Here is a 27,920-nt window from a genome sequence, read left to right as displayed (position 1 = left end):
GTGTCCTTAACAATCATCAAAGAAACTGATTATTCCTTTACAGTCCAAGCACGAAAATATACAATACAGCTTCTGCTTTTACACAGTTTACCCAGATTAAGATTTTGAGTTGAACCTAGAAGTGAAGAAAAGTGTAATAACATGTTTATTAATGTGATGAGTTAAAAAATCCTGTTTTAATTATCAAGTATGTGTTAAATGATTTTGGGTAACTGTCAGAAGTCTGCTGTTGTTTAACAAAGTTATGCATCCCAATTAATAAGATGAATAGAATTGTGTGGGTTGTCAAGAAAGAGCTTTTATGTGACCCATGCTTCAATCAAAACCAATTTTATTCTGGGTGTTTATCAGCTCATTCATTTACTCATTTATTTATCCATTCTCAATAACCTCTTTATCCTGGTCAGGGCTGCGTTGAGTCAAGAATCTATCCCAGAAAGACCAAACACAATTCTTTTACTTATTCCTCACACCTAGGGTCAATTTTAGTTTGCGACTCAGGAAAACAGAGTGGAAATTTCCGTAAAATCCACAAAGACAGCAATCTTCAGAGTGAACCCAGGTGCCCAGGAATCTATCAGTTGTCTTTATCATTGAACAATATGAGACGTTTATTGAGGCTTTGATTTTTTATATGAAAAATGAATTCACAAAGCATTAACATCAGATTACGCCTGAACAGTCTACACCCTGATATGACAGAAAGAACAGCAACATAGAAACAAATCACTGTGCATTGTGGAAAAAAGTTACACCGAGATGATCCATAAACATGAAAAGTGCAAAAGTGGTAAAATGATAATACAGAATGCTTCGAAAAAATTTAGATGATGATTTACTAATGACAGATGAATAATCAGTCCTAGCTATAAGGTATTGCACAATGTTTAGTACAGTAAATTGAAAGCTGACACAGTAATACTAAATACCTGCAACTCGTTCATAATTACAGTTGTCGTGAACTTTAAAGAGGCAAATTTTAAGCATGTTCTAGTGAACAAGGCATTAGATAAAGAAATGTGAGATTCAGCACAATTGAAATACTACAGACAGTATAATATTGAAGTAAAACCTATTTCTGATTCATTTTGGCTTCCCAAACAACCCATCCCATATGCATAAATATGCTTGCATTGTAATTTACTTATTTAGTGTCTCCTGTGCCTGCAGGAGAGACGTCAGAAAGCAGAATCTTTACCCTCTGTTAGACTGGACAAATAATAGTTCTGAAATTACCACAACATTAAGAATACTTGAACTGAAATGGTTATAATGATACGTTAGGACTTCGTATAGTGCAGTGACTTAAGTTATGACACAATAAAAATGAGAAGTGTACATTTTATATCCTAAGTCCTATGGTTTCTGCCCTCTTCATGGACAGCCGTGTAATGATCCCAACTTCCTGACCTGTATCATGACTAGGAGACAAAAGGGACTTCACCGCTAAACCGTATTCATCCATAGCCAGCATGGATCACTAAAGCAAAAGGACAGGAAGTCTGTGGTTGACATTATAATGTGCTTTGCTCTCCTTCATGGTCCACCAACGTCTCTGCTGCCTGAGACTCAAGGCCCGGTCACACTAGATTTTTTTAAATCTCCCTTTTTTTATTCCCCCATTTGTTCCCAATTCCCTCATCCCTACTGAAATCCTGCTGCTAGTACTTCCTACCCTGTGCTGCCAAATAGGAGATGATGAATTCTCACAGAGAGCTACAGTACATATTAAGTTACAGCGGAGGTCGCAAGAGTGCGACGGCAATGAGTTTAACCCATTCCCTCACCTCAGGCACAGCCAATCATGCCTGTGTGGGCACCTGGCCAGGTTGATGGCAATCCCCAAATTTGCTTCTGTGATTAACAGTACTACTGCTCTGCCATGTTGACCTTAAATGGAGCGGTACGTCAATGTATGTTGATACACAGTTAATCCAAAAACCAGTATGTGTTTACTACTGAACTGTCTAAATATAAGAATTTAGACATGTACGATTCCTTCCATAAAGTAGTAGATTCCTACAGCCTTAACACACATGAAGGAACACGTTACACTGTAGTATTCTTCAGCCACCTGTGCTGGGACCTTAACCAGACAGTAGTCACTGTTGCAGTGACAATGAGGTGAATCGTTTCATCAGACCTCAAATTTGTCTGTGTCCCAAACAGGCCGGTGGCAGCACTGGGATTAGACTAGCGTAACACACAACTGTGCAACCCAACCTGACTACACATTGGCTACATGGTTCACACTCAGCCAGATGTGGTTGTGTTTTAATTTTTCACAAGAGCTTAACTCACTACTGCTTCTCAGCCAGATTACTATCTACAAAACAAGTCTAAACATAATTTAGACATGATTTTATCACCTGTGGAAAAAAAAAGAAAAGCTCAACCGTTTTTGGCTTAAATCTCGCAGTTTGTTCAAGTCTGCGGAACTCAAGTTTCTGTTGTGGCTGGGCCTTAAAAAACAGAGACACGAGGACTTGGACTCAGGTGAGCGAAGTAAAGGAGAGTCACTTGTTACGGCTAAAGAGCTTCTTGCTGGTGCTCTTGTCAGTGCTGGTCAGGCCGAACAGAATCCGGGCCTTCTCGTCCTCCTTCTGCTGCTGCTGCAGGCTGCTGTCTGGTTTTCCTTCTACAGTCTTCCCTCGAGACTCGGAGGCCGAGGCTGGTTTCAGACGCAGCTTCTCTTTTATCATCTGTCCATCAGTGACGAGTAAAAGGGGAAAAAAAGAAGAGGCTGTGAGGTTTTTACATTGTCTAAACAAGACATTAAACAATGCATCTAGTTAATATAAAGTTTAGTACAAAGAATTGCTTAGGATCAGAAGAACAAAGATTTGGTAACATTTGGTATCTTAAGGTCCATCATATCCATAAATATACATTATATTTCTATTTAGTAGAAAAAAGTACCTGGGCGACCAGAGCTTTCCGACTATCTCTCTTCACAGCCATGGCAAAATCCAGCCATGTCCAGGTATTGTTGTGATACTCCAAACAGGGCAGCACCAGGTTCAGATCCTTCCAATCAACACTGCTCTTTTCTCCCTGCAAATGTTTAGATCATAATGCAAAGTTTTATTAAGCCTTAAGTTGATATGCTATGAAAAACTGAACCATCAAACAAATCAGGGGTTACACGCACACCACTCACCTTATAGCTGACACAAAGAGGGACCTGAGGGATTTTTATGTAGATGAAAGAGTTGTTCATTGCAGCTCTTTCTTTCATTTTGTCAATGTCATCTACAAAGTGCTGGAAAGAGATCAAACAGTGTATTGTTTGTTATTAAGGGCAATTACTTATGCTTAAAGTAAGCTTTACATACTTTCAGCTATAAACCTGCCGCTGGAGAAATGCCATAATACCTCAGGTGGTTTCCGAAATGACCTCCGTACTCCAGATGTGCGATTCATTCCCTGTGTGACCCCTTTGCTGGGACCAAATGCCCCAATGGAGTCCTCTGATAGTTGTCTAGGTTTCACAACACCTGAATTCCAGAAAAAATAAAGGCATGGGGAGAGCTTTTTGGTACACACTATTCACTGTCACTGTCAAAGACTTGAGCTCTAAATAGTCCGACTTGAGCTATCGGTGTAACTGCCATCAGAAATCTAACACACACACATAAAAATATTGTCACTTCTGAAAAACATGACCAAAACGAAGGGGGTGCGGGATATTAGAATATCAGAACTTTGCAGATAAAACTAAAATATCAGTTGTGAGGTCTAAGAAAAGAGAAGTTAATTAGCTAATTATACAGGTAACAGGTCAAACCTGTGGTGACCATCCGGAACTTGTCCTCCTCGTCTCCGACGTCCTCCTCTTCAACATTTCTTCCAGGGAAGAAAAATCCCATCATCCTTTTGAAAAACTGGTACATCAGCTGGATGGTAAGTGGCACCACGTTGACCTAATCAATGAAACAATGTTTTACTTGAATGGAATCGTTGCACTGCTATAATGCAAGCATTTCACTTGCATATGCAGCTAAACATAACATAGAAGCTCTGGTATAAGTGGCTTCTAACATTTGATTATGAAGTAATGTATCAAACAAGCAGGAAACAATTTCCTCATTCAGCCAAAGCAAAGGCCAGTCGTCCTTCCATTTTAAAAGCAACAAAGAAAGCATGGAAACCTAACGCAACTTCTCAGGCCACTTACTAGTGCAGTAAATACCGTACTGAAACAGTTGGTGGACTAATGTGACTTACGTTCTACTACTTAAAAAAAGGTGCCTAAAATTTTTTGCATGATAAATGTAAGCACAGAGCCTGAAAATTTGTTAATACAATTTACCTCGAAATGCTCTTTGACAGAAATCCCACCCACAGGGGGGCGAACCTTGCTGAAGATCCGCAGAGCAAGCTGTCTTCCTGATTGGCAGGGGCTCTGGGGACGCAACACCACCTACAATACAAAAAAAGAGACAGTAAAACACACCCAGCGCTTATCATGACACAGATTTACAGAACAGCCATGCTGAAATAATAATGCTTTAATTCCTGTGATTTACACTTTTTTTTCCAGACAAACCAAAAACGAAGGCCCTGATTTACTAAAATGATTTACTAAGATGCATGTTGGTTTAGGAGTGTAATCCGTTTAGACTGGCATATTAAAACAGCAATATTTAAATATGCTTAAAAACAAAATCAGATATAAACACAATCAGAATTGAAGACAAGCATGTATGTAGCCTTAGTAAAGCAGGGCCAAAATATACAACTGTAGATGAGTAAACAAAACAAAACAACATGACCATGATACCATGATGAAGCACATAATGATCCAAATCAATACAGTAACTCCTGTTGGTGTTTTTGACCACACAATGAATGGCAAAATGTATTTTGTTCTTTGAAATGAGGCAGACGACTGACACCAAATACCATACATACCCTCAAGTGCTGCGCAAGAGAAAGCAAAGCAAGCAGAGATATTACGATATTAAGATATTAAGACATTGGCACAAACATCTGAACCAGCCACAAGTAGTTAATGTGTACCTAAGTAGGCAAGTAAACATAAAGTTAATTTATTTATAATTTATTTATTTATAAGTGGCAGAACTGGTCTAGCTACCAGCAAAGCTTTAGTTAAAATGATGCATGTGTTTTAATAAATGGGGCACTACTTAATCAGTTTGGTGGTACCTTGTAAGCAGCATTGGGAAGCAGATTATTCATCGTAAACCAGCCAAGTTCTAAGAGATGTTCTGCTGTGTCATCAGACTTGTTTATCTGTTGGAAAAAAAAAACCTGAATTAATAACATGCCCCACTTTTATGTCCACTGAGTAGCTCAAAGCAATTCCCTCCTTCTTCACCCTACAGAACTCACCTTGCTGTACATAAACCTCTGCAGCTCGAGATCAGCAATGCCCAGCTGACCATCCTCCTCTGTGAGGCACCAACGAGCCTGGGCGAAGTAAATTTCGGTACGCCGCACCACGCTCACATCTTCCGGAGGCTTCCGCAGCTCCAGCTTATTCGTCCTCTGCAGCTGAAAGTCTTTAAAACATCTAAAAAAGGTAAACTATGTCAGTCTGACTAACATGAATGACGTGTAAGAAAACTCTTTATATACTTCAGCAGTTAGTAATACTGGTAATTATTTATACCTATTTCTTTGCTGCTTATGACTGAACAATGTCATTTATATGATAATAATCTAAGTATCTAGGTAATGTCTAGATGGAATGCCTTTAATTGTCATATATACATATACACATGTACAATACAATTAAATTCCTTTTCTGCATATCCCAGCTTGTTTGGATTGTACTGTACCCCTGGAGGAGAGAGGGTTAAGGGCCTTGCTCAAGAACCCAACAGTGACTGAGATTTAAATCCACAACCTTTTTCTGATTTATAGCCCAAAGCTAGTGGTACCCACTAGGCTACCACTGTCTCATATACTCACCTGATTAAGATGTTGAGCTCCTCGCTTTTCATCTGCAGGTCAGTCTTTTCTTGATTGAGCTGGTTCTGCAGGCGCAGGTTAATGTCGGACAGCTCGTCTCCTCTCAGCTCCTCTGGCTGTGACTGCAGGGTTTCAAGCAAACAGAAAAAGCATGATCAGGAGGCAAAAATCATTTTTGTCCATACACAATATAAGCAAATCTAACTAAGCAAATAAAACAAGCTAGTGGTACAAACTGTTTATTCCTATGTTGGTGTGATAGTAGCACAAACGCAGTGATGAGCAATGCTAATGTGTTTGTGGGCGGAGTTTATGGTTCACTCAACAACAGTCAAAAAAACTCTTCTGAACCATGTCAGACGGCAATATAGGTAAGAACAACGAAAAGTACAGATATTTCATTAATGTTTATCAGTCAGCTGAAAATCAGAAGAGACCTCACTTAGGTCTGTCAGGAAACATTAATTCTTCCACCTGAATGACAGTACAGAAAACAACCTGATGCTTGTCCTCTTTGAGCTCTAAGAAGAACATGAGAAACATACAGATCTTCCTGCTAGGACACTAACCCTGATGTTAGAGTAGATTTGCTTCTCAAGGCGGCGGATCTGAGCCACATGCTGACGCACAGCCTCTTGTAGGTGCAGAATACTGCTGCGCTGCTCCTCTGGGTTGCTGGAGATCTCAAGCTGGAAGCGCACCCGCTGCTTCTTCTCACTGTGCTCCTGTAAAGGCCATTGCAGATTAGAAATTCTGTTTCAAAAATGTGTAGTATATGATTTAGGACACAGCACATATTTTCAAAGATATAATGGCATTATTTAAAACAAAACTCTATTAGCCAGATAGCCAACTTATATATTGATGTATTTAACTGAACATATGCAGGACAGTGGATTTTTTTTATTATAACTTTTACTTTCTAACCTTGCGCCTGGGTTCCACATGCAGCAGGAGGTTGTTGACTATGTCCAGGATCATGGCATACTGCACTGGGTTAGTGGAGATCTCAAGGTCATTATGGATCAATGTAAAAGTGTCTACTGCACCTAGCATGCATAACAGAAATACACGTTTGATTTATCATGCATATCCGAGAACACAGCATTACTAAAAATTTGCTAGTTGAAGAAAGGTAGATCCTACCAGCCTGCTTCTTCAGCAGATCTTCTTTTTCATGACGGTCTTGTATTTCAGGTGGTTTGATTTGCGTAGCAAGCTCCGGGTCGATGTCATGACTGTAGCCGATGTAGTACATGCGACAGCTGCAGCGGGAGATGATGCGCTGGACCTGCTGTGTCTCCTGTACCTGGGATGGCTGGTTCCAGTCTAATACAGACAACAAGCGAGTCACCTTTACAAATATTAATACAACAAAACATACAAATCTAGAACTGCTTGTTGAAGTTGTGTCCTTCTTTCAGGTGTGTTCTGCTTCCTAATGATACACTACATGGCCAAAAGTATGTGGGTCTCTTAGAAAGGATCTGAGAAAGCTACATGCCAAATGAAAAACAAATGAGTGCCAGAAGTGAATGAGCTGGCTGACTGAAATGTTCACCTGTGGCTTTGTTGCTTGATATTTGGAATGTAGGATTACACAAAGATAGATTTACCGTACCTGTGGTGGTGCTGACCATGCCGCCCACAGCCTGCCCGCTCTCCATTAGCTCCTGCACTGAGTCCAAGTTCCGCTGTCTGTGCTCCTCAATGTTTTTTACCTGCATGTTTCGAGAAAACAAGACACCTTGATTAACACAATGTGCAGCCTGAATTAGGATTCAAACCCTAAAAGTCACCCTGATTCGCAAACTGTTCTCAAATCTGAACCCATGTGTGTGTGTGTGTGTTTCTGTATGTGAGCAGAACTATTTTCAAGCATCAGTACAACAGTTTAGTCTGGACTGCAGAGTGAGCCCACCTCTAACCAGAGTTGCCCATCTTCTTGCTCTGAATGATTGGACTCCATGGTCGCAAAATACTGCATGCAGTCTAGCGAGCAGGTCCAGGTGGTCTTCTGTTTGAGAGTATCGTTGTACCAGGCTGGGTGATGCTCACATTGCAGTAGCTGAGCTTTTGCAGCAGAAACGAGCACGCACCCTGTCGTCTCGGTGCCTCGCAGCATCATCTAAACACAAATCGATAAAAAGGACCACACAACAAGGAGATCAGAATCGAATTAAGACAAAAAAAACTAAAAAAATATTTGGTTAGAAGGAGTGGACCTTTGGTTTCTACCTGACAGTTAACAAGCTCGATGCACCAGTTGCGGTTGTACACGTCGTCAGTTTGGCACGCAGCGATCCCGCTCAGCTGGTCGCTCACTCCTGCCTCCTCCTCAGAGAACACCACAAACTTATCAGTCTCCTCGATGAGCTTCTGCAGCATTGATGTACCTTTAGCAGAACAGACGATTAAGCCAACTTGGAGTTAAGTATGACCCCAAAATATGTGAACACTTGACCCCGAGTTTGTTGAGACATTCTATTCTAAAACGATAAGCATTCATTCAAAATTAGGTTTAAATAAAAGGAATATGCACCTTCATTCTGGCTCTTCTCAGTTCGACTGGTAATGGGTACGACAGGGGTAGACAGAGCAGCATTGGGAGTGTAATTGGACATAGAGCGCTTCAGCTTCTTAGCCTGCAGTTGTGCGTCAATCCTCAGGCCTTTCAGTGCCTCTGTTGAGAGGTTTCTCTTCAGCACGGATGCCTTTTTGTAGCCGTCATACAGACCAAAGGCGATGTTCCTGTTGGTGGTGGTCCAGGAGGCACGCAAATCCACCAGGCACAGCTTGTGTGTGTAGGAGGCGTTAAACTCATCTTTTGAACCCACTTCCTGTTCGACATAGGAGTAAATTCTTAAATAAGACTGTAATAATAATAATCCACATCTGATTAGCAATATCTGATTTCATAATTTCATGAAAAAATACTTTATCTATTAAAAAACAATGCACCTTTGTTTAAATTCTATTTTTGATTGGACAGAGGAATGAAAAATCAAGTGTTGTACCACAAGCTTATAAATGAAACATATAGTCTATGACATGAATTAGCATTTCTAGGGTCAAAGGCTGAGGCCACAATTAAAGCAGAAATGAGTAGCCCAATCGACCATATCCCCTCAAGACACAGCCAATTATGTTTGTATGGACGCCTGTCTTGTTGATCCTCAGCGACCTATGCATACAGAATCAACTTCAACCCACATAGTGATTAAAATGAATGAAATTTGCAGTAAATAAACAGTAAAATCTGGAGGTTTCTTTTGAAGTGTTAGTACTATTGACTAGCAAAGATGATTGGCTGTGTATGTCGGGAGAGATGGTCAAAGGGATTTCTCATTATTGCTGCAATAATAACAACTTATTTGGTATTGTACTAATGTTTTGGCTCATCAGGTTATATACAGAGACATCAAGTAATTAGTCACATCAATGCTAATGAGGATACCCATGTGGCAGAGATGGTGTACAAGTACTCTCACCTCCTCGATGCGGTTGCTTTGCCTCTGATAGCTGAGCGAGGACAGGCTGAGTAGATGGGTCTTCTGCACCTGTGCGTTAATCTGGGGGTCGGCCGCCTCATCAGAGCTGGAGGACATCAGGTGCACAGTGACCAGAGAAAGTTCGCTTACCATCTGAGTCACGTTCCACTCAGAGATCAGCCTCCTCATTACTGTGCCAGCTGGTGCAACACAAAAACACATACACGCTTATTCACACACTGCAGAAATTGGCTGTGGAGGAAATGCAGAGATGTGGGTTTGTTCTCACCCTGTGGAATGAGCCTCTGTGCTCCCCGGGTGAAGATGTGGCCCTTACTGCACTCCAGCTGAATGCCCCTCTGCTGAGCGAACGATGCCCAGTAATGAACCTACAAAATGCCAAAATCCTCAGAAATCAGGAGCAAATCCTCCGCTTAACAGGAGTGGGCCAACAGCATTAGTGCAATTCTTTGTGCATTATGCTTACAGTACATTATCCAATTTTATTTAATCTTTTCCCACCACTTTACCCTGGTCGGGGTTGTGGCGGGACTGGTTTACCCAGAATCAATGGTAAAACACAATTCTGGCTGACACATTTTCTTGGCACAGTTCCTAAAGTAAGGCCAATGCTCAATTTTACATTGTTACTGTCAAGATAGATTTAATCATCATAAAATCAACTTCAAACCTTGTTCATGTGGGCAGGTGTAAGTGTGTACAAAATATGCAGCTTCCTAACCTGCAGCTGAGGGAATTCTGCAGTGTAGGACAGCTGTTTGTAGTGCTGTCCGAGTTTCTTGCGAATGGGTCGAAGGCTGTGGAATAACGTTCCCCTGCAGATCGGCCGTGACACGCTGGTCCAGGTGGCCCAGAAGTTTTGCATCCAGCGCAGAGTGCTGCTATACAAAAGGATTCTAGGCTGGCTGGGCTCTAAGGGCAAACGGGCACACCACATATAAACAATAAATGTATTATGAGCAATAAGACTACATGTAGTGCGGTTAGTAAGCCAAAATATCTGGTTGGATGCTTGTTTGAATGTCACTTGGCTACACGAATCCTTAATTCTTAATAAGAAGTAATTGCATATGCTTAAGAAATAAATGTTGAGAGTAAAAACGGTTCAGAAACCTGCGCCTCCGGGCTGGTTTAGATCCATTGTAATGGACAGATTGAGGTTTTCTGAACGAAAGGCCCGGTAGGAGTCATGTGGCTGTACCGAAGTGACGTCGGACACACTTTCTGCAGAGCAAAGAGTGACGGAGTGGTGGTCGTGTGGGTTACCGTGGCAAAGCCACTGCAGGTCCAGGGTCATACAAAGGTTGGGAAGGTGCAGGAAACAGATATCATCATACCTATAAAAAAAAAAGAAATTTTTTCAGTTTGGATATTAATAAGGATGTCCATGTTTCATCTTCAAAAAAAAGTGGCACATACTTTGAGGCTGTTCTAACGTTGACATCCAAGTCACCCTTAAAGACAAACTGTCCAGGATTCCAGTCAAAGTTGAGCTTGTTCCACTCCCAGTGCATGTTTTCTGTAGTGTTATAAGGGTCCTGCAAAGATACAGTAGGAGAGTAGTTTAAAATAGCTCTTGATGAGCAAAGAACTGTGCTTAAGAGGAACTGTCACCCTGGGTTATTATTGGGTCATTATTTTCCTTCAAAGCCATAAAAAAGAAAGAAACCTAAGATCTCTGTTTTATGTACACTCAGGACTCATCCTAGGATCCACCTCACCAGCATTACCAACCAATTAGTCAACCCACTATCCCAATCTCAATCTCAAATTCACCTAAACCTGTTTTCTTGGGCATTTATTAGTGTCTGAGGAGATCCTGATAGCTGGAGAAGTTTATCTGCTTTGCTACACAAAACTATCTTGGAGAACTGGTAAGTAAGCACAAGTACCTCAGTGGCAAGCTGGTGCAGGTTGGCCTGTTCAATGTCCATCTGCCAGCGTCCATGTAGGAGCAATCTGCTCTTATCCCACCAGGTCAGAAGAGGGGAGGGGTCAGCAGTAGGCTTGGTCAGTAAATCCACTGCCTGGCCGATTAAAGTCCAGGCCGGGTCCCAGCACGGTCCCCACACAATGGTGTAGAGCGATATGTTTGCTACACACACAAGAAAAATATAGATATAGATATAAATACGTTTTTCCCAAATAGTCTTAAGTATATTGTAGAATGAGAAGGCTCACAGGTGAGGTCATAGTAGAATTTGAGAGGAGGAATGTTCCGGTACACAGTCACATCTCCCCAGGGTTGGCCGAGCTGAACCACCTCCTTGCGTCGTCCACGCACCTGCCCATCCTGTTCTGTTCCTATAAGCCGTCCCGACAGCTCCCAATCCCTAATCTCAAACAGGTAACGAGGGTAGTCTCGGATTCTCACTAAGACAAATGAAAGCAACAGATTGATTAATAGCTGAATTTTTTTAAGTACAGCAGTAAAACATTGTATGCCTTTTGTATTTGTAAGCCCAAACCGTGATTAAAACTCTGTTACCAGCAGCGTAGTGCTTACCACATGAGCTTATAACTTACTTAGCTTCCTTTTAAAATGAATCAAGAAAGCAAGATAAATTGTAATAATTAAAATATGGCTAAAATGGCTAAAACCTCTCACCCAAAAATGTACTGATCTTGAATGTGACGGCACGGCACCACTGCACCACTAGAGGCAGGCCGTCCCTGGGAAAAGGGCTGACGCTGTCGATCTCACAGAGCACCTGGCGAACACGTTCGTGTCCATGCAGTGAGTGATCAGCCAGCGCCACAAGCTCCAACTTCGTCACACTCCAAGTGAGCAGTGCCTTGCGCATGGGCGTGCTGGCGTAGAGGCGGCGCGAGCGCTGAATGTAGATCTCGATGTGCTTGCGCTCCAGAGAGGCATAGAGCTCTTCGATCTTTCTAGCTGGGAGCAGCTCTCCATGCTGGCGGCGCAACTCGGCTACTTTGCGGTCCAGCAACTGCAAGCGCTTCGCGCTCTCCTTGCTCTCGTCCTTCATTAGCTCGTAGTTGTCACGTAGCTTGATCTCAAACACGTCATCCAGGAAGATAAACGAGAACTGGCCTATGTGGATGAGGACGTCTGGGGGCAGGCGCTCTGGCTGGATGGAAGCAGGCCTGTGGAGGCTCTTGAGCCATTTCTGGGTGCTCACAGTTTTATCAAAAGTGATGGAGAAGTCGTACTGGTATGGAAACTCCACAGAGAGCACTGGGCAGGAAAAGAGCCACGTGCAGTTGTGGGAGGTGGTCAGAAAAGGAAAGCGAGCACGGTGGTGCTGCAGTTCTTCTGATTCATCCAGCATGTTCAGCTCAGGCTCGGAGAAAGTGAAGATATCGTTTCCGTCAAAGTTAAACACCAGACGAGGAGACTTGATGCGAGTGCTTCCGAGCTGCTTGGAAATGGACAGGGCATCAAGGCGTACAATGATGAAGTTCTTCTCAGTGATATAGGCAGAGAGCTGTGTGTGTGCAAAACTGACATGTATGCTGAAGCTTTTTAAAGCAGAGGCTGATAAAGAGGCTGAATCGGAGTCCTTCTGTTTTATGTCTAGTGTTGTGCACAGAGAGTTCCAGGAATTGCCGCTCTCACATGCATGCTGGTAAAGGAACATGTGATCAGAAGGTGTCCACTGAAGCTGTAAATTGTCCTCACAGTGAAGCTGTAAATAATATAAATAAGTCATTAATAAGTGAACTATAATAGTTTCAACAATCAGAAATTGACACGTGGCCTGAGGTACCTCCAGCGTGCCGCTGCTCTTCTTATAGGCCACAGTGAGACTGTTGAGCTTGAGAATAGGACCGATTGCCTCATGTGCAGGGAGGCAGGGCTCAGTGCTCTCACTAAGCAGCTTCAGAATAGTCAAAGCTACACCTTTCACTGATACCTGCAAACTGCCCTCAGAGCTACAGGTATCTACCGAATCCACCCGCAACGCCACAGCTCCTACAAGGGGAAGTCAGAAAAAGGGGCAAGAATTACAAGAGAGCAACCATTTGTGGCACTTTCACCAAAATGTCATCAGGCAACCGCTAAGTGTAGAACATGAGAGCATCCGGTATTACACACCTGCTACATTAGAAAGCGTAAAAACATTGACCTCCTGCAGGTGGAGCTGAAGTTTCAACACTAAAGGTAGGCCAGATGTTGACTCTTGTGTGATGGAAGGTGTGGAAGGAAGGGATTGCTGAGCATTGGCCGGTTTTAGAAAAGAGATTAGGCGAGACAGGCACTGAGCGCAGGTCTCGGATATCTCCACCTGCAGGCCCTGCAGATTGGACTCCACACAGACACTAGCAGCAGAGGTGGAATCTACACTCTGGAGATTACTGAAGGTGCCCTGGCAAATCAAACAGATACACAAGAGATAAGTAATTTCAACAACTTCGTACTGTCATGACATTTGCATATGATTTAACACATCCATAATGTAAACTTACATAAATCCCTAAGGGCAAAATACAGTTTTGAATAAGTTTGAATTTGAAAGTCTGAAGACGAAGTTTCTGAAAGCACTGAGCACATGGTTTCGGAGAACATATACAATACTTTTACAGTACAACATTTCAGTCAAATGCCTAATCCCGGTAAGGGCCGCTGCATTTTCACTGGGAAACACTGGCCACAGAGCAGGAATACTCCTGTCAGGAGTCAATTTTTATCTAATCAGACCAGACAATGTCTTTTTCCTCAGGTTGCCAAAGTCCTTTACATGCTGTCCACCAAACTCCAAGTGGGCCACTCTTGCCACTCTGCCATAAAGGACTGATTTATGCAGCACAATGCAGATTATTCGTCCAGTAAGTTCTACTTCTACCCACACTTCTGGAGTTCTTTCAGAGTGACCCATAGATTTGTTTATATCCCCTGCCCTTCTGTCTGAACGACCAGCTTTAGGAAGAGTCAAGGTTGTGCCAAGCTTTTTTAATTTCAAATGGATTAGAACTACAGTGGTCCTGGGAACACTTAAAGCTATACATATCACCCCATTTTGATCCAGGAGATCCACAGACAGTTGCCTGGACTTTTTCCGTTCATACATCGCAAATGCGTGTAAATGCGTGTGCCTTTCCAACTTAAGAAAAATTTAACTGTCAGGGTGGTCCAGCACATTAGACTGCTGTGCTACCAACCTTTTAGCTGCAGTAAAACAGCTGAAGTAGCTTTCCACTCTCACAGAAAAACAAAGACCTTACTGGGGGCAGTACTGACAGTTTCAGATAATCATATGTACAATAAACAAACAAAAATAGATAAGCAATTAAATGTGTAAAATGTTTTTTTTTTACCTTCAGTGTAAAACTGTCCAGGATGAGGGCCTCCCCCCATACATGTTTGCCAGGAGGGTGTGGTGCTTGCTGGATATGGGAGCCTTGGCCCACCCTCCACCAGAAATGATCAAGGGAGAGATTCCAACTCTGGTCACTTTCCTCTATTTTACTGGTATCCACAGAATGCAGCAGCTCTGTGTGAAAACAGCAACACTTACTATTTAAAACAGAAAACTATTGGAAAATTCTGTAATGAATTATTAATTAATTTTATAATAACTGCTTCACTCAGATCAGTGTTGTGACACAAGGCATGAAAACAGTCCATTTACTTATTGGAGCTTTTGTTGGAAACGACTTTATTTTTACATATTTAGTTTAATTAATCTAATTCTAAATCTAAATCTAATGTATCCTCTTGGCCACCCAAGGAGAACGGAGGTCCCTGTTAAGTCTGGTTTCTTCCTTGTATGTATATAATATGTATGGGGCTTTTCCATTGTTGCACTCTGCTTATTCATGGGAGGTTTCCGGTCCTGGAATTTGTAAAGTGTCCATTGTAAAAGCGCAAAACAGATACATTTAAATTAGACTGAATTTGTCCATTACAGAACACCTAAAGTCATTACAAAGCTGCTGGCCATGTTTTGTGAGGTAGTAAAAATGATGCATGTGGACACTTCTCAAACATGCCAGGACTCGAGGTTTGAACCGAGACTTAAAGATTACAAGGTTACTGGTGTCATGTGGCACTCACGCAACCTGCTGCACCAGTGTGCCGCCCTTCTCTGACAAATTGTTGTTGGTTAATATGCTCCACCCAGCAACAGTCAGCCACTTTACAATAGTCTTATCTAATTACGCTGACTTTTATTTGTTTGAGAAAGGGATTCAATCCAAGAACTACGATTAGTCCAGAAGTACAATGAATGGCGCTCCTGTTAACAGGCATCACTGCTACACGACTCCATGCATTGTAGGGCAGTGTGTCACCTGTATTGGTATACCTGTATTAGCAGAGATGAAACCGAGAGCAAAGGGTGGAGTGTCTCCCAGCTGAACGGACACGTTAACATTAGACACTGAAGAGCTAATCCTTACAGGAACATCTGGGAGAGGGAAGTGTCTGCAGAAATAAATATCAAAATTAGTGTTATCACATATAATGTTACAACCTGCAACTGAAATGTTTACTTATTTATTTGGATTTTAATGCCATGTTTAACACGTATGTGTCATTTTATGTCTGCTTATTATCTTGTCTTTATAATTCTGGCTATTTTATATTTATTTTTATGGCTGCATGGTAGGTTAAAACTGTTCTTGTGTTGTCTTGTGTAAGAATTTATTTTATGGTTCCAGGCATGTGTGCCTGTTGTCTCTCCTTGGTGTATTTGGGGCATTCTATAAGTATGTGTTTAACGTCACAGGTGCCTGCAACTGAAATACAGCTGTGGCGTTTTTCATAATAACATTCATATTTTTGTTTTAATGTCCTACTTCTTTCTTTGAGTGGAGTTTCTGCGAGTGGACTGTTCCCTCGAGAAGAGATCTAGCCAGTGAGAGAACTCCTGCTGGCGGTAGTGAACGATACAGGTGCTGATGGTCACCGAGCTGCAGACATCCACTGAAGTTACCTTCAAGGTAGACAGAACCATGGCTTAGAAAGCAATTAAAATGGTCACATGTACATTTGGGGAGGTAAAAATAATGAACCGGATTGACCGTGCATAGAACGGTTTACCTGCAGCTGAGTTTTAAGCGTGTTTAAGCATATGATCCTCTGTCTGCTCTGTGAGAGAAGGAGTCCATCTGAAGAAACAAAGAAAGAATAGCATTTTTTTAAAATAATGATTTAACGGGGAGGGGTGAGGTGTTCATCTTTTAGCTGTGCTCACCCTCTAGCAGGAGCTCCAGGCTGCTGCAGGGAAAATTAAACTCTGGAAAAAAGGCCTTCAAAGGTGGCTGCTCATCATTCTGATCGTAGCCCATCTTTAAAGATTTTAATGTCCAGTTTAGATGCCTAAAAAAGCAAATAATAAATAAATAAATAAATAAAACGTTGCACTGCAACAATATCAAAATATTAAGCAATTCTTCTATTAAGCATTTGTTTTACGTATATCGTCACTGACATTGAATCTATTCACTCACCGCTTCTGGCTGTGCATTGACAGTGTAATGTTAGTGTTCTCAAAATCCACATTGACCTTTCGGGGAATCATTCTGTGAATCTTCTCGATTGCATTCACCTGTATAGACTGACCTTCGATAAGCTCTAGAAAATGAAAATTAAAGAAACCTTGTACTACACTCTATGACATAAAGAATGTAGAATCCTGTCCAATAGCTTCTTGGACATCAAATTTCCAAAACATCAATATTAATGTGAATTTTATGGTCAAGCCTCTTCTTTTCATGAAAGGCTATCCACAAGATCAGCAATTTCAGATGTAGTCTTACCTGTTGAAGTAAGGCTGGCCTCTGGAACAGATGATGATTTTGGAAACAGAAGCTGAGAAAGGAACAGTCCCTCGTGAAGCTCTGCCAGCAGAGTCCTCACATTTAGTGTTAGCTGACCAGGGCGCAGGTCAGGGAGACTAACGTCACCGCTTACAGCCAATGCTAGAGACACCTCAGCCAGACATGTGTCCTGCTGATTAGGGTAACGTCACAAACCCGATACATATCCATAAGTGTACAATGATAATGACAATAATACTTAAATAACAAATAAAACACACTTTAGAGCAGGAACCGAGCTATCGTGGTCAGAAAACTTATCCTAATACATTAATAAATAATAAACACATACATACCAGTCTACTGCTTTTTAGAACTTTACTACTGAGCTGTCCTACTGTAAAGTCCCAGGCCAAGCTATAAAAAAAGCACAACATTCAAACTAGCAAGATTTGCACCATTTAAAAATAAGAAATTTGTGTTAAATGATGTGCAGTAAGAAAGGCGTCTGCACCTCTTGCTCTGGTGATCAAGCAGTAAAGTGATGCCTGTGCTTGTCATGTGCCAGAGCGATTCTGGCAGTGGCAGGTTTAGCACCATGACGTTCATGGAGCTCATGTGAAGGGACAGTAACTGAAAAGGAGAAAAGTATTATGCAAATAAAGCACGGAGAGAACTGCACAGGAGAAAAAATACATCAATGCAAAGTACCTGGGATAGAAAGCGCAGGGTGGAGGGGCTGAGTGGTGCCTGGCGAGGACTTCCTTCATGATTTTGGGGCACCTGAAGCCTGAGGGGCTCTTTTAGGTCAATCCGTACTCGTGTGTCACCCACACATAACGCTAAATATCGCCTGGAGAACAGCAAACAAAGAAGGGATATTTGAAAATGAGACAACAGCAACCAGACTGTTGAGCAGCCCAAGTCTTTCACTTAACAAATAGCATCCTCAGTTCCCAAACCATTAAAAAGTGTTATTATTTCTGTGATATATTTGTATATATATTTACACACACAAATTAAACAGTGCAAATACTCAATCTGTGTTAAAATAGGTGGATTATGATGCATTTTTTAACACTATACAAATGTCTCAGAATAAACCATTCATGCTGATTAATACTTACGGCAAGTCTTGGTTAATCAGTTTGCTTGAAATCCATATTCTGTGTATTTCCTATCAGAAACAAACAAACAGGTTTTTTTTAATTTCCTTTTCATGTTTTACCACTGCTTTTTGATGGGCTAGCATAATAGATGTCTATGCAATGTCAGTGCCATTTAAAATATATTTAAGATCATCTTCAAAAATCAAGAAAGATTATAAGCAGTAATAGAAACAAAAGATTGAACGCAACTTGATAGACAAAATTCCAATATGATGAAGTATGATGCGCATACATTTACATTTTCAGCATTTAGCAGACACTTTTATCCAAAGCGACTTACACAATGAGCGGAACACGATGAGCAATTGAGGGTTAGGGGCCTTGCTCAGGGACCCAACAGTGGCAACTTAGTGGTGGCGGGGCTTGAACCGGCAACCTTCTGTTTGCTAGTCCAGTACCTTAACCACTGAGCTATCACTGGCATACATAAATGTAAATAACATGATACATGTACTGTCATGCTCTTTAAGCTTGCAGTTTAACCATGGCCCTGTCACAAAAAGCACAATGTGCAATCTGCATCATCTACACCATACAGGGGTTGCATGTGCAAAGATGAAATAAGAAGATATGTGAAGTGGTGTGCGTACACCACATAAAATGTCAGAAAGCTCACCCACCAGTGTATGTTGAGAAGGAAACTGGATGCTGATTCCTTTGATTGAAAAGAGGCCGACTGATTTTATTTTCAGCTCAAGGTTCAGAACATTGTGGAAGAATCGCACTGTCAACCTGCAGCAGAGCCATCTGAATGCAAACCAAAAGAATAAGTTAGATGTGTTTTCCTGTTGTTTTTTTTTCTTATGAGACAGGTGAAAGATTTTGAGGATGCAAGATGTATTTAAATGTTGCTTGGCTGAAACTGTAATGTTACTCATTAATGTGGTCACATGATACTCAGGTTGAACAGAAGGTGTTGGGCCAAAAGTTCAAAGCAGTTCACAGACTCTAAGCAAAATGTGTCAAACTCAGTTTTCGAGGGCTATAGGGCTTTAATGCTAAACAGCACGGGTTTGAAAATGCTGAGGCAGTGCTGCTTCTATTAAGATAACCTTAAAGATAACCTGGTGGCAGTAGGAAAAATGACCAGGATTAGGAATAGTGCAGTGAAGCATATACAAAGTAGAGATCACATTGTACTTTGTATATTAACATTTTAAACTAAAAGACTTTCTATTCCTAACTGGATAGTGATAAAGCCTTAGAAGTTGACACAAGCTTCAGCGCTTGTGTAATGTTACCAACATAACTATTCATATCGTTTTATGTAGCTTGTAAAACACAGTCTGCATAGTTTGGCTTTTAGATTATAAGCAAGGCGTCTCACTTCTGACTTGCATGTTGCCCTACATCTGTGCTTATTTTTGGACTTGTTACAACTTAAAAAGAATACAAAAAAGTAGAGAACATATGCCATTTTACTCAAATTAAAAATAGTATTTAAAAAGTATTCACACCCCATGTAATGGCAAGGATAGTTTTGATCTCACACAACTCATCAACCTGCCAAATGTCTGTCAGATTACTTGATACTGCATGTATTTGAAAATGTGCTGTAGTCAATTGATAATGAAGATGTTATACTCTCTTATGATAATGAGACTTTTCAGGACTAGAGTTTGTTAACCCTGAATCAAGTAACAGTCGTAATAACAGCACTTAAGAGAACAATCATATCACCTTACCTGAAAATCAAGATACAAACGATTCCAAGAAACAAAAGCAGTAGAATGGCCATCAGCAGGGCAGTCATTGTGCTGCACAGGAGCAAGTTTTGAATTCAGCTGATCACCATGGATCATCATACAGCTGCAAACAGGCGATCTGTGATAATAAAGCACCTGTCAAAGACAAACAATGTTTATTTCTCCATCAAAATATGTCCTTTATTACTGTTCTACACAGGGTTGTGTTCACCCAAGCAGACAGCACTAATTTTATTATTCCTAACAGCCAAATCGACGTGTTTAGCTAAAAATACTTTATTCCACCGCACAACAAGACCTGTTTATTGGCATCGTAAGTGTCATATGATGCATTAACAGAGCAGCTCTTACTGCTGAGCTACAGGTAACTGCAGCGGAGACTGGGTTAGCCACCGAGCGCTAACTGACAAACCGCTGTCATTAGCATTCAAACTAACAGTTAGCAGCCCAAAACTAAAACTTTTAGTCGGTCAGAAGTTTCCATACATCTAAATAAATATCTCAGAAAAATTCAAACCAAGGAAGTAAATTTACAGCACAGTTACTTAGCGAACTAAGCTAAGCTAGCCAAATAACTGTTTAGGCTAACTCGACTAGCTCCGACTTTGACAGCTGAAGTTTTTAAACTGTTTTAACGTGTTAATAAAAATTCCCAGACATTAATTTACCACTTCGCATAACACAACGATAAATAACTAAACAAACACTGCTTTTTCAAATATTTCATCCTTAACTAACAAGCACTTACATTTTAGCCACGCATAACCGCATACTACAATACTAAACAGTTCTCTGACGTACTGTTTCTAAATGCATACTACCATACTAGCTTACTACATAGTATGCTAAATTAGAGCACCGTACACAGCGCTGCTTCAGGTTTGACTTACTGTTTAGTACGGAAGTATGCTGGTTGAGGCGAAGTCGATTACTCGTGAAGCGTGAAGGCAGAAACGTTAAGATTGTGTTTGTTTTATGTACAACAGAATGTAGCTTCAAAACATCAGTCACACAAGAAAGTGTATTATAAATACAAGCATATCAGATTACAATACAAAAATAGAGGTGATGGAATGAAGTGAAATATTGATTAGATGTGCCAGATCCTCTTAGAATTGTCAGTCAATGAAAACCAATATTTTCATGGCAACCGATATTTCTCAGGCACGTAAAAAATCCAGTTTACAATTAAAATAAACAATGTATGCCTTCACATAGATTGCACTATTTAATAATTCAGTGAGATGTGTCTGATAAATGAGTTAATGAATAATAATAATAGTAAAAATAATAGATTTTATTAGAAATCAAAACTGAAATCTGTTATTCACAAACGTATTTAGACCCGTCATTTAATAGTTTGTAGATGCTCCATTGGAAGCAATTATGGTTGCAAGTCTTCTTGGATCTTTCCAAGTTTTGCACACCCGGATTTGGGCAGTTTATCCCATTCTTCATGGCATGAACCCTCTTAAGCTTTATCAGGCTATAAATATATTCTTTATTGCTTTTCCTTACAGAAAGACAATGAATAAACTAAATCTGGCCTAATTATCTTACTGATAGATTACTATAAGAAAGACCAAAGAATACAGCGACAGAGGTACAGGTGGCTATAGAATATTTAATCGTCAAGTTATCAACATATCAACAATAATGAGCAGAAAGAGACATGAGAAAAAAAGAATTATTATATGGGTTCAGGAAGTAATACTTTTCCCCCCGCAGTTTCCTCTCTATGGGATGTGTGGTTTTAATCAGATCAACAATAACATTGCAAGTTAAATGAAACAAGCAGTTACAACAATGAAAGATGTTACACTGATGCCTTCTGCTTGTTGTGTTTAGCAAACCATTCATCACTTTTATCGGCAGCCATGGCCTAAAAGAAAAAAATACATTAAAAAGATAGTTTAAACTGATTACATGTACCTTCTATTTATCATACTTTTATATTTAAGAAAAGTTACCTTATCAAGCAATGCATTTCCATTGGGGTCAAAAGCAGAGAGCTGGTGGAACGCTTCATCACCCACAAAGCAGATCTCATGCCCATCCTACAAGAAAAGTTTTGTGTTTTTTTTAACAATTAATTTATTCTTAAAAGTACATTCATTAATATAAAAATAATCTGATCCTGATATCTCTGTTGTACTGAACTATTTCTGTAAAGACTTACAGGATCAGCCAGAATGACCACTTCTACAGTCGCCTTTCCAGGAGTGTCCAAGCTGACAAGTGGTGTCAAAATCTTTTGCTGTTCCTTCTTTATCAGTGCCTCAATATCAGGTAACTGAAAATAAAATCACACACATGCTGTACAGATAAATCACTAGTGAAGAGTTTAACTAACCTTTCCATATGACAAAAAATGTTTTATTAATCCAGTACTTCACCTCTTCTCGTGGGCAGGAGAATGCAATCCTTCCAAAAGCAGTTCCATGATCCACAGGAGCGCCGATGTCTCGTAGCTCCAGTTTACACTGAAAACCAGCACATGCATAAAATGTCTTATATGTATCACAATATAAAAATAGCAATAATTCCAAACTGCTGTAAAACCTGAGGTCACGATGCTGTAGATCAGATACAAATCGAATTTTAGAATCACATATACAATTGACCCAGATTAGAACTAAACAGGATAGAGTTAGGGTGAATTTTCTCTCCCCAAGTATCTGGGTCACATATGAGGGGAAAAAAGCTGCAGTGTGGACAAAGTCAAAATAATACAGAAGGTTAAGATCTAACCTGACTGTCTGAAAATCCCATCAGCACACTTTTCATCTCCTCACTTTTCTCCATCACTTTCATCCCCAGCAGTGAGGACCAGTAATGTATAGAACGTTGCAAGTCAGACACAGCCAAGGAGACTTTCTGTACTGGGTCTTTTTCCGAGACGAAAAACAAATCCAGACAAAAAGTTCAGCAATAAGTAAAAAAAAGCTTCTGCTGCTACTGTTAGTACAAACCAAAAAAATTCCAAAAGAAATGTGACTTGGCATGGTCTTGCTGAAACCAGTTTACCAAGTGTGCCAGTTATAAAACCACAGTTGTGCTGAAGTGGTTATTTGAATTTCCCTAGTCTTAATAATAGCACAAAGCTCTTTCTCCATTTACATTTGCTTATCAACAAGGCTCTCTTATCAACCAGGTTTTTTCCCTACAGACTGCCACTCATCAGAAAATGTTTGCACCATTCCATGTAAACAAACCCGCCAGTCACCAACCTCCATGTCACTCAAATCACATTTTTCCCATTCTGATGTTTTATTTGAATATTGGATAATTACATGTATGAACAGGTATATAAGTGTTCCTAATAAATTGGCCAGTAAGTGTAGATAATTTAAATTTTAAGAAGAATTTACCAGTTTCTGTCATGAAGACAGCTACACCTACCTCCCACTGGCTGCTCTTTGTCCAGAAGGTAGAAGCGATATCCTCCAGGAGCTTCTGTCATGTAAAGTGCCTCGCCAACCAAAGTCATAGGCCAGCCTAACCTCTTGGCGTTGCCGATAGCCTGACTTGACTGTATGGTGAAGCCCTATGCAAGCATATTTATATTAAAGTTAAAACTGACCTTATCATGTTGTACTAATAACACAAATTGGCGGGGGGTCAGGGGAGTTGGGGGTGTTTTTAAACTTACCAAAAAGTCATTCCCAAGTTTGTATTCTCCTACACCATAATTGTATGTTAGTTCTGCAACAAAATGCTCATCCTCTGGCCCAAAACCCACCATTGTTTTACTCCATTTTCCATCATACGGCCTAAAAAAATAAATAAAACATCTCTGGCAAGACATTAGACTTAAATTAACAATATGATAAAAATTGCACACTGGTGCGTTGGTGAATGCAATGACAAGACCTCCAGGAATCCAGAATGCATTAATGGTTATATTTATGATGTCCAGTCAGACAGGGTTAATAATGTGCATTTAAATGTTAATAAGTTAATAATGTTTAACCGCCTTCTGTTTATAACAGCAATATAATACTGGGTGTGGATTTATTATTCAAATATTATTTATTATTCAAAGTATATATTTAGGTGTCCGCAAACTTTTGACCACATAGTTTATTATTTGGTTCTAGTATCCATGTTGAGAACAAACTAACTTTAAACTGGAGTTAATTTATTCATTTAGTAAATACTCACCCATTGCATGTTGCTTTGCAACCCTCTTCAAATTCCTCATGTCGTAAAATCTGTAAAAAGTAATTTGCGCATTAGGAACGCAGGAATTTCAGTGCAGTCAGTGGCTTGTTGTTCTATGTGTAACTGTGGTACACATATGTGACTCTTGTAAGTGACTCTTAGATTCTATCTTGCCTTCCTTTTTGTTAGTCTGAGAACATGTTATGAATTCTTGTGTGGCACACCTGTCAAGGGACATTTACATTTTCGGCATTTAGCAGATGCTTTTATCCAAAGTGACTTACATTACAGCTACAATGAGCAACTGAAGGTTAAGGGCCTTGCTCAAGGGCCCAACAGCAGCAACCTAGCAGTGGTGGGGCTTGAACCAGCAACCTTTGGATTACTAGTCCTATGACCTAACCACTAGGCTACAGCTTGCATTTAGTGCATCCATGATTTTTTCACTTGCAGATTATTAAACCAATTACACTAGAACTTGTATAAGGTCTGTTAAAATGTTCAGTGTATGCTTTCGTCTAGACTTTTTTTATTAGGAACATTCCAGCTTGTTTCAGCAAGACAGTGCCAAACCAGATTTTGTATGCATTACAGCAGAGGCTTTGTAGTTAAGAGAGTGTATGTGCTAGACTGTCCTGACTGCACACCAGACCTCTGTTAAAACGTAGTGTAATTATGTAACAACAATTAGTTCCCAAACTATTACAGAAGGTTTAAATGAAATATGATGTAACAAATGTAAACATACCCCTGTCCAGTCTTTTTTGTAACAGTCTGCTGCCATTAAATTGAATAAATGTAAAAAAAAAACGAATTGCAAACCCACGCTGTCTTTCCAAGTTATTTTATTGGGGTTGTATAATACGATACAGCACGGAATATATTTAGAAGAATATAGTGTATTTAAAATGCATTAATAATTATATTAATGATCAGATCTATTAGCAACAACGCAGGGAGGACAAAGTCCCTGTAACTATGCTGTCATGTTTTACATGTAACAGATGTTAGTATATCGAGTTTACCTTCATACCCAGCACATCTCTGTAAAAGATGGCAGTTTTGTTTCTGTCTCCTACTTTAAACACAAAATGCAAAGCTCGTCTGAGCGCCATCATTCCAATTTCCACTGAGTAGTTTGTTCTCTGCTTCAGCCTGCTGTCATCGCAATGGTTCGGTCTGCTAACATGCCTAGGCATTCGGTATTTGATTATTCGTGCCTTTCTTCAGTACGTCCCAAACCACATCATATGCACTATGTAGTGCACTACTTTGAGGACGTGAGTGTATAGCATACAGAGAAGAGCAATCAACTTCTGGAAACATCTAAACGAAAGCGACCCCCAATCTTATCATTATAAAGCCCTGAAACACCAAGAGCTGAGCAAACATACCAGTCCCCTGATCCAACTGGTCCTGAGTCACTGCACCCATACACCACTAACACACGCCGACACACTAGTAACACACACCGATACACCACTAACACACACAGATACACCACTAACACACACAGATACACCACTAACACACACAGATACACCACTAACACACACCGATACACCACTAACACACACCGACACACTAGTAACACACACAGATACACCACTAACACACACCGATACACCACTAACACACACAGATACACCACTAACACACACAGATACACCACTAACACACACCGATACACCACTAACACACACCGACACACTAGTAACACACCCAGATACACCACTAACACACACCGACATACCACTAACACACACCGACACACTAGTAACACACACAGATACACCACTAACACACACCGATACACCACTAACACACACAGATACACCACTAACACACACAGATACACCACTAACACACACAGATACACCACTAACACACACAGATACACCACTAACACACACAGATACACCACTAACACACACCGATACACCACTAACACACACCGATACACCACTAACACACACCGACACACTAGTAACACACCCAGATACACCACTAACACACACCGACATACCACTAACACACACCGACACACTAGTAACACACACAGATACACCACTAACACACACCGATACACCACTAACACACACAGATACACCACTAACACACACCGACACACTACTAACACACCCAGATACACCACTAACACACACCGACATACCACTAACACACACCGACACACTAGTAACACACACAGATACACCACTAACACACACAGATACACCACTAACACACACCGACACACTAGTAACACACACCGATACACCACTAACACACACCGACACACTAGTAACACACACAGATACACCACTAACACACACCGATACACCACTAACACACACAGATACACCACTAACACACACCGACACACTAGTAACACACACAGATACACCACTAACACACACCGACACACTAGTAACACACACAGATACACCACTAACACACACTGACACACTAGTAACACACACAGATACCCCACTAACACACACCGACACACTAGTAACACACACAGATATACACCACTAACATACACCGACACACTAGTAACACACACAGATACACCACTAACACACACTGATACACCACTAACACACACCGACACACTAGTAACACACACAGATATACACCACTAACATACACCGACACACTAGTAACACACACAGATACACCACTAACACACACTGATACACCACTAACACACACCGACACACTAGTAACACACACCGATACACCACTAACACACACCGATACACCACTAACACACACAGATACACCACTAACACACACCGACACACTAGTAACACACAGATACACCACTAACACATACCGATACACCACTAACACACACAGATACACCACTAACACACACCGACACACTAGTAACACACACAGATACACCACTAACACACACTGACACACTAGTAACACACACAGATACCCCACTAACACACACCGACACACTAGTAACACACACAGATACACCACTAACACACACCGACACACTAGTAACACACACAGATACACCACTAACACACACTGATACACCACTAACACACACCGACACACTAGTAACACACACAGATATACACCACTAACATACACCGACACACTAGTAACACACACAGATACACCACTAACACACACTGATACACCACTAACACACACCGACACACTAGTAACACACACCGATACACCACTAACACACACCGATACACCACTAACACACACAGATACACCACTAACACACACCGACACACTAGTAACACACAGATACACCACTAACACACACCGATACACCACTAACACACACAGATACACCACTAACACACACCGACACACTAGTAACACACACAGATACACCACTAACACACACTGACACACTAGTAACACACACAGATACCCCACTAACACACACCGGCACACTAGTAACACACACAGATACACCACTAACACACACCGACACACTAGTAACACACACAGATACACCACTAACACACACCGATACACCACTAACACACACCGACACACTAGTAACACACACAGATACACCACTAACACACACAGATACACCACTAACACACACTGACACACTAGTAACACACACAGATACCCCACTAACACACACCGACACACTAGTAACACACACAGATACACCACTAACACACACCGATACACCACTAACACACACCGACACA

General features: G+C 40.8%; 2 protein-coding genes across 3 annotated transcripts; both read right to left on the bottom strand.

Moving 5' to 3' along the window:
• Positions 1-274: 274 nt before the first annotated feature.
• Positions 275-20,117, bottom strand: LOC134334313 (bridge-like lipid transfer protein family member 2). 2 transcript variants are annotated; one of them, XM_063016559.1, is made up of 39 exons: positions 20,029-20,117; positions 18,964-19,090; positions 18,302-18,351; positions 17,886-18,027; positions 17,689-17,807; positions 17,531-17,591; positions 17,175-17,367; positions 16,866-16,989; positions 16,610-16,734; positions 16,456-16,523; positions 16,212-16,348; positions 15,719-15,837; positions 14,730-14,905; positions 13,510-13,780; positions 13,181-13,386; positions 12,058-13,099; positions 11,631-11,822; positions 11,342-11,544; positions 10,869-10,987; positions 10,563-10,786; positions 10,171-10,361; positions 9,718-9,817; positions 9,429-9,628; positions 8,480-8,777; positions 8,176-8,333; positions 7,859-8,065; positions 7,559-7,658; positions 7,084-7,266; positions 6,865-6,986; positions 6,507-6,662; positions 5,938-6,059; positions 5,356-5,536; positions 5,170-5,256; positions 4,313-4,423; positions 3,788-3,923; positions 3,376-3,497; positions 3,161-3,262; positions 2,920-3,054; positions 275-2,702 (listed from the first exon to the last, which is right to left on the bottom strand). In XM_063016559.1, exons 1-39 carry the CDS (start codon positions 20,094-20,096, stop codon positions 2,517-2,519), a joined length of 6,663 nt encoding a protein of 2,220 aa, XP_062872629.1. In that variant the 5' UTR covers positions 20,097-20,117; the 3' UTR covers positions 275-2,516. The 2 variants fall into 2 exon arrangements, with proteins under 2 accessions (XP_062872629.1, XP_062872628.1); XM_063016558.1 differs by having other exon boundaries at positions 17,175-17,364.
• Positions 20,118-21,653: 1,536 nt separating this feature from the next.
• On the bottom strand, positions 21,654-25,427 carry glod4 (glyoxalase domain containing 4). Its single transcript, XM_063016432.1, has 9 exons — positions 25,239-25,427; positions 24,214-24,263; positions 23,702-23,822; positions 23,452-23,596; positions 22,801-22,937; positions 22,446-22,532; positions 22,229-22,342; positions 22,020-22,106; positions 21,654-21,931 (listed from the first exon to the last, which is right to left on the bottom strand). Exons 1-9 carry the CDS (start codon positions 25,410-25,412, stop codon positions 21,866-21,868), a joined length of 981 nt encoding a protein of 326 aa, XP_062872502.1. The 5' UTR covers positions 25,413-25,427; the 3' UTR covers positions 21,654-21,865.
• Between the last annotated feature and the right edge of the window lie 2,493 nt (positions 25,428-27,920).

This window comes from Trichomycterus rosablanca, chromosome 20 (genome assembly GCF_030014385.1).
Source record: "Trichomycterus rosablanca isolate fTriRos1 chromosome 20, fTriRos1.hap1, whole genome shotgun sequence".
Taxonomy (NCBI): domain Eukaryota; kingdom Metazoa; phylum Chordata; class Actinopteri; order Siluriformes; family Trichomycteridae; genus Trichomycterus; species Trichomycterus rosablanca.
Note: the sequence above shows the minus strand (reverse complement) of the source record. Positions and strands in the feature narration are given on the sequence as shown.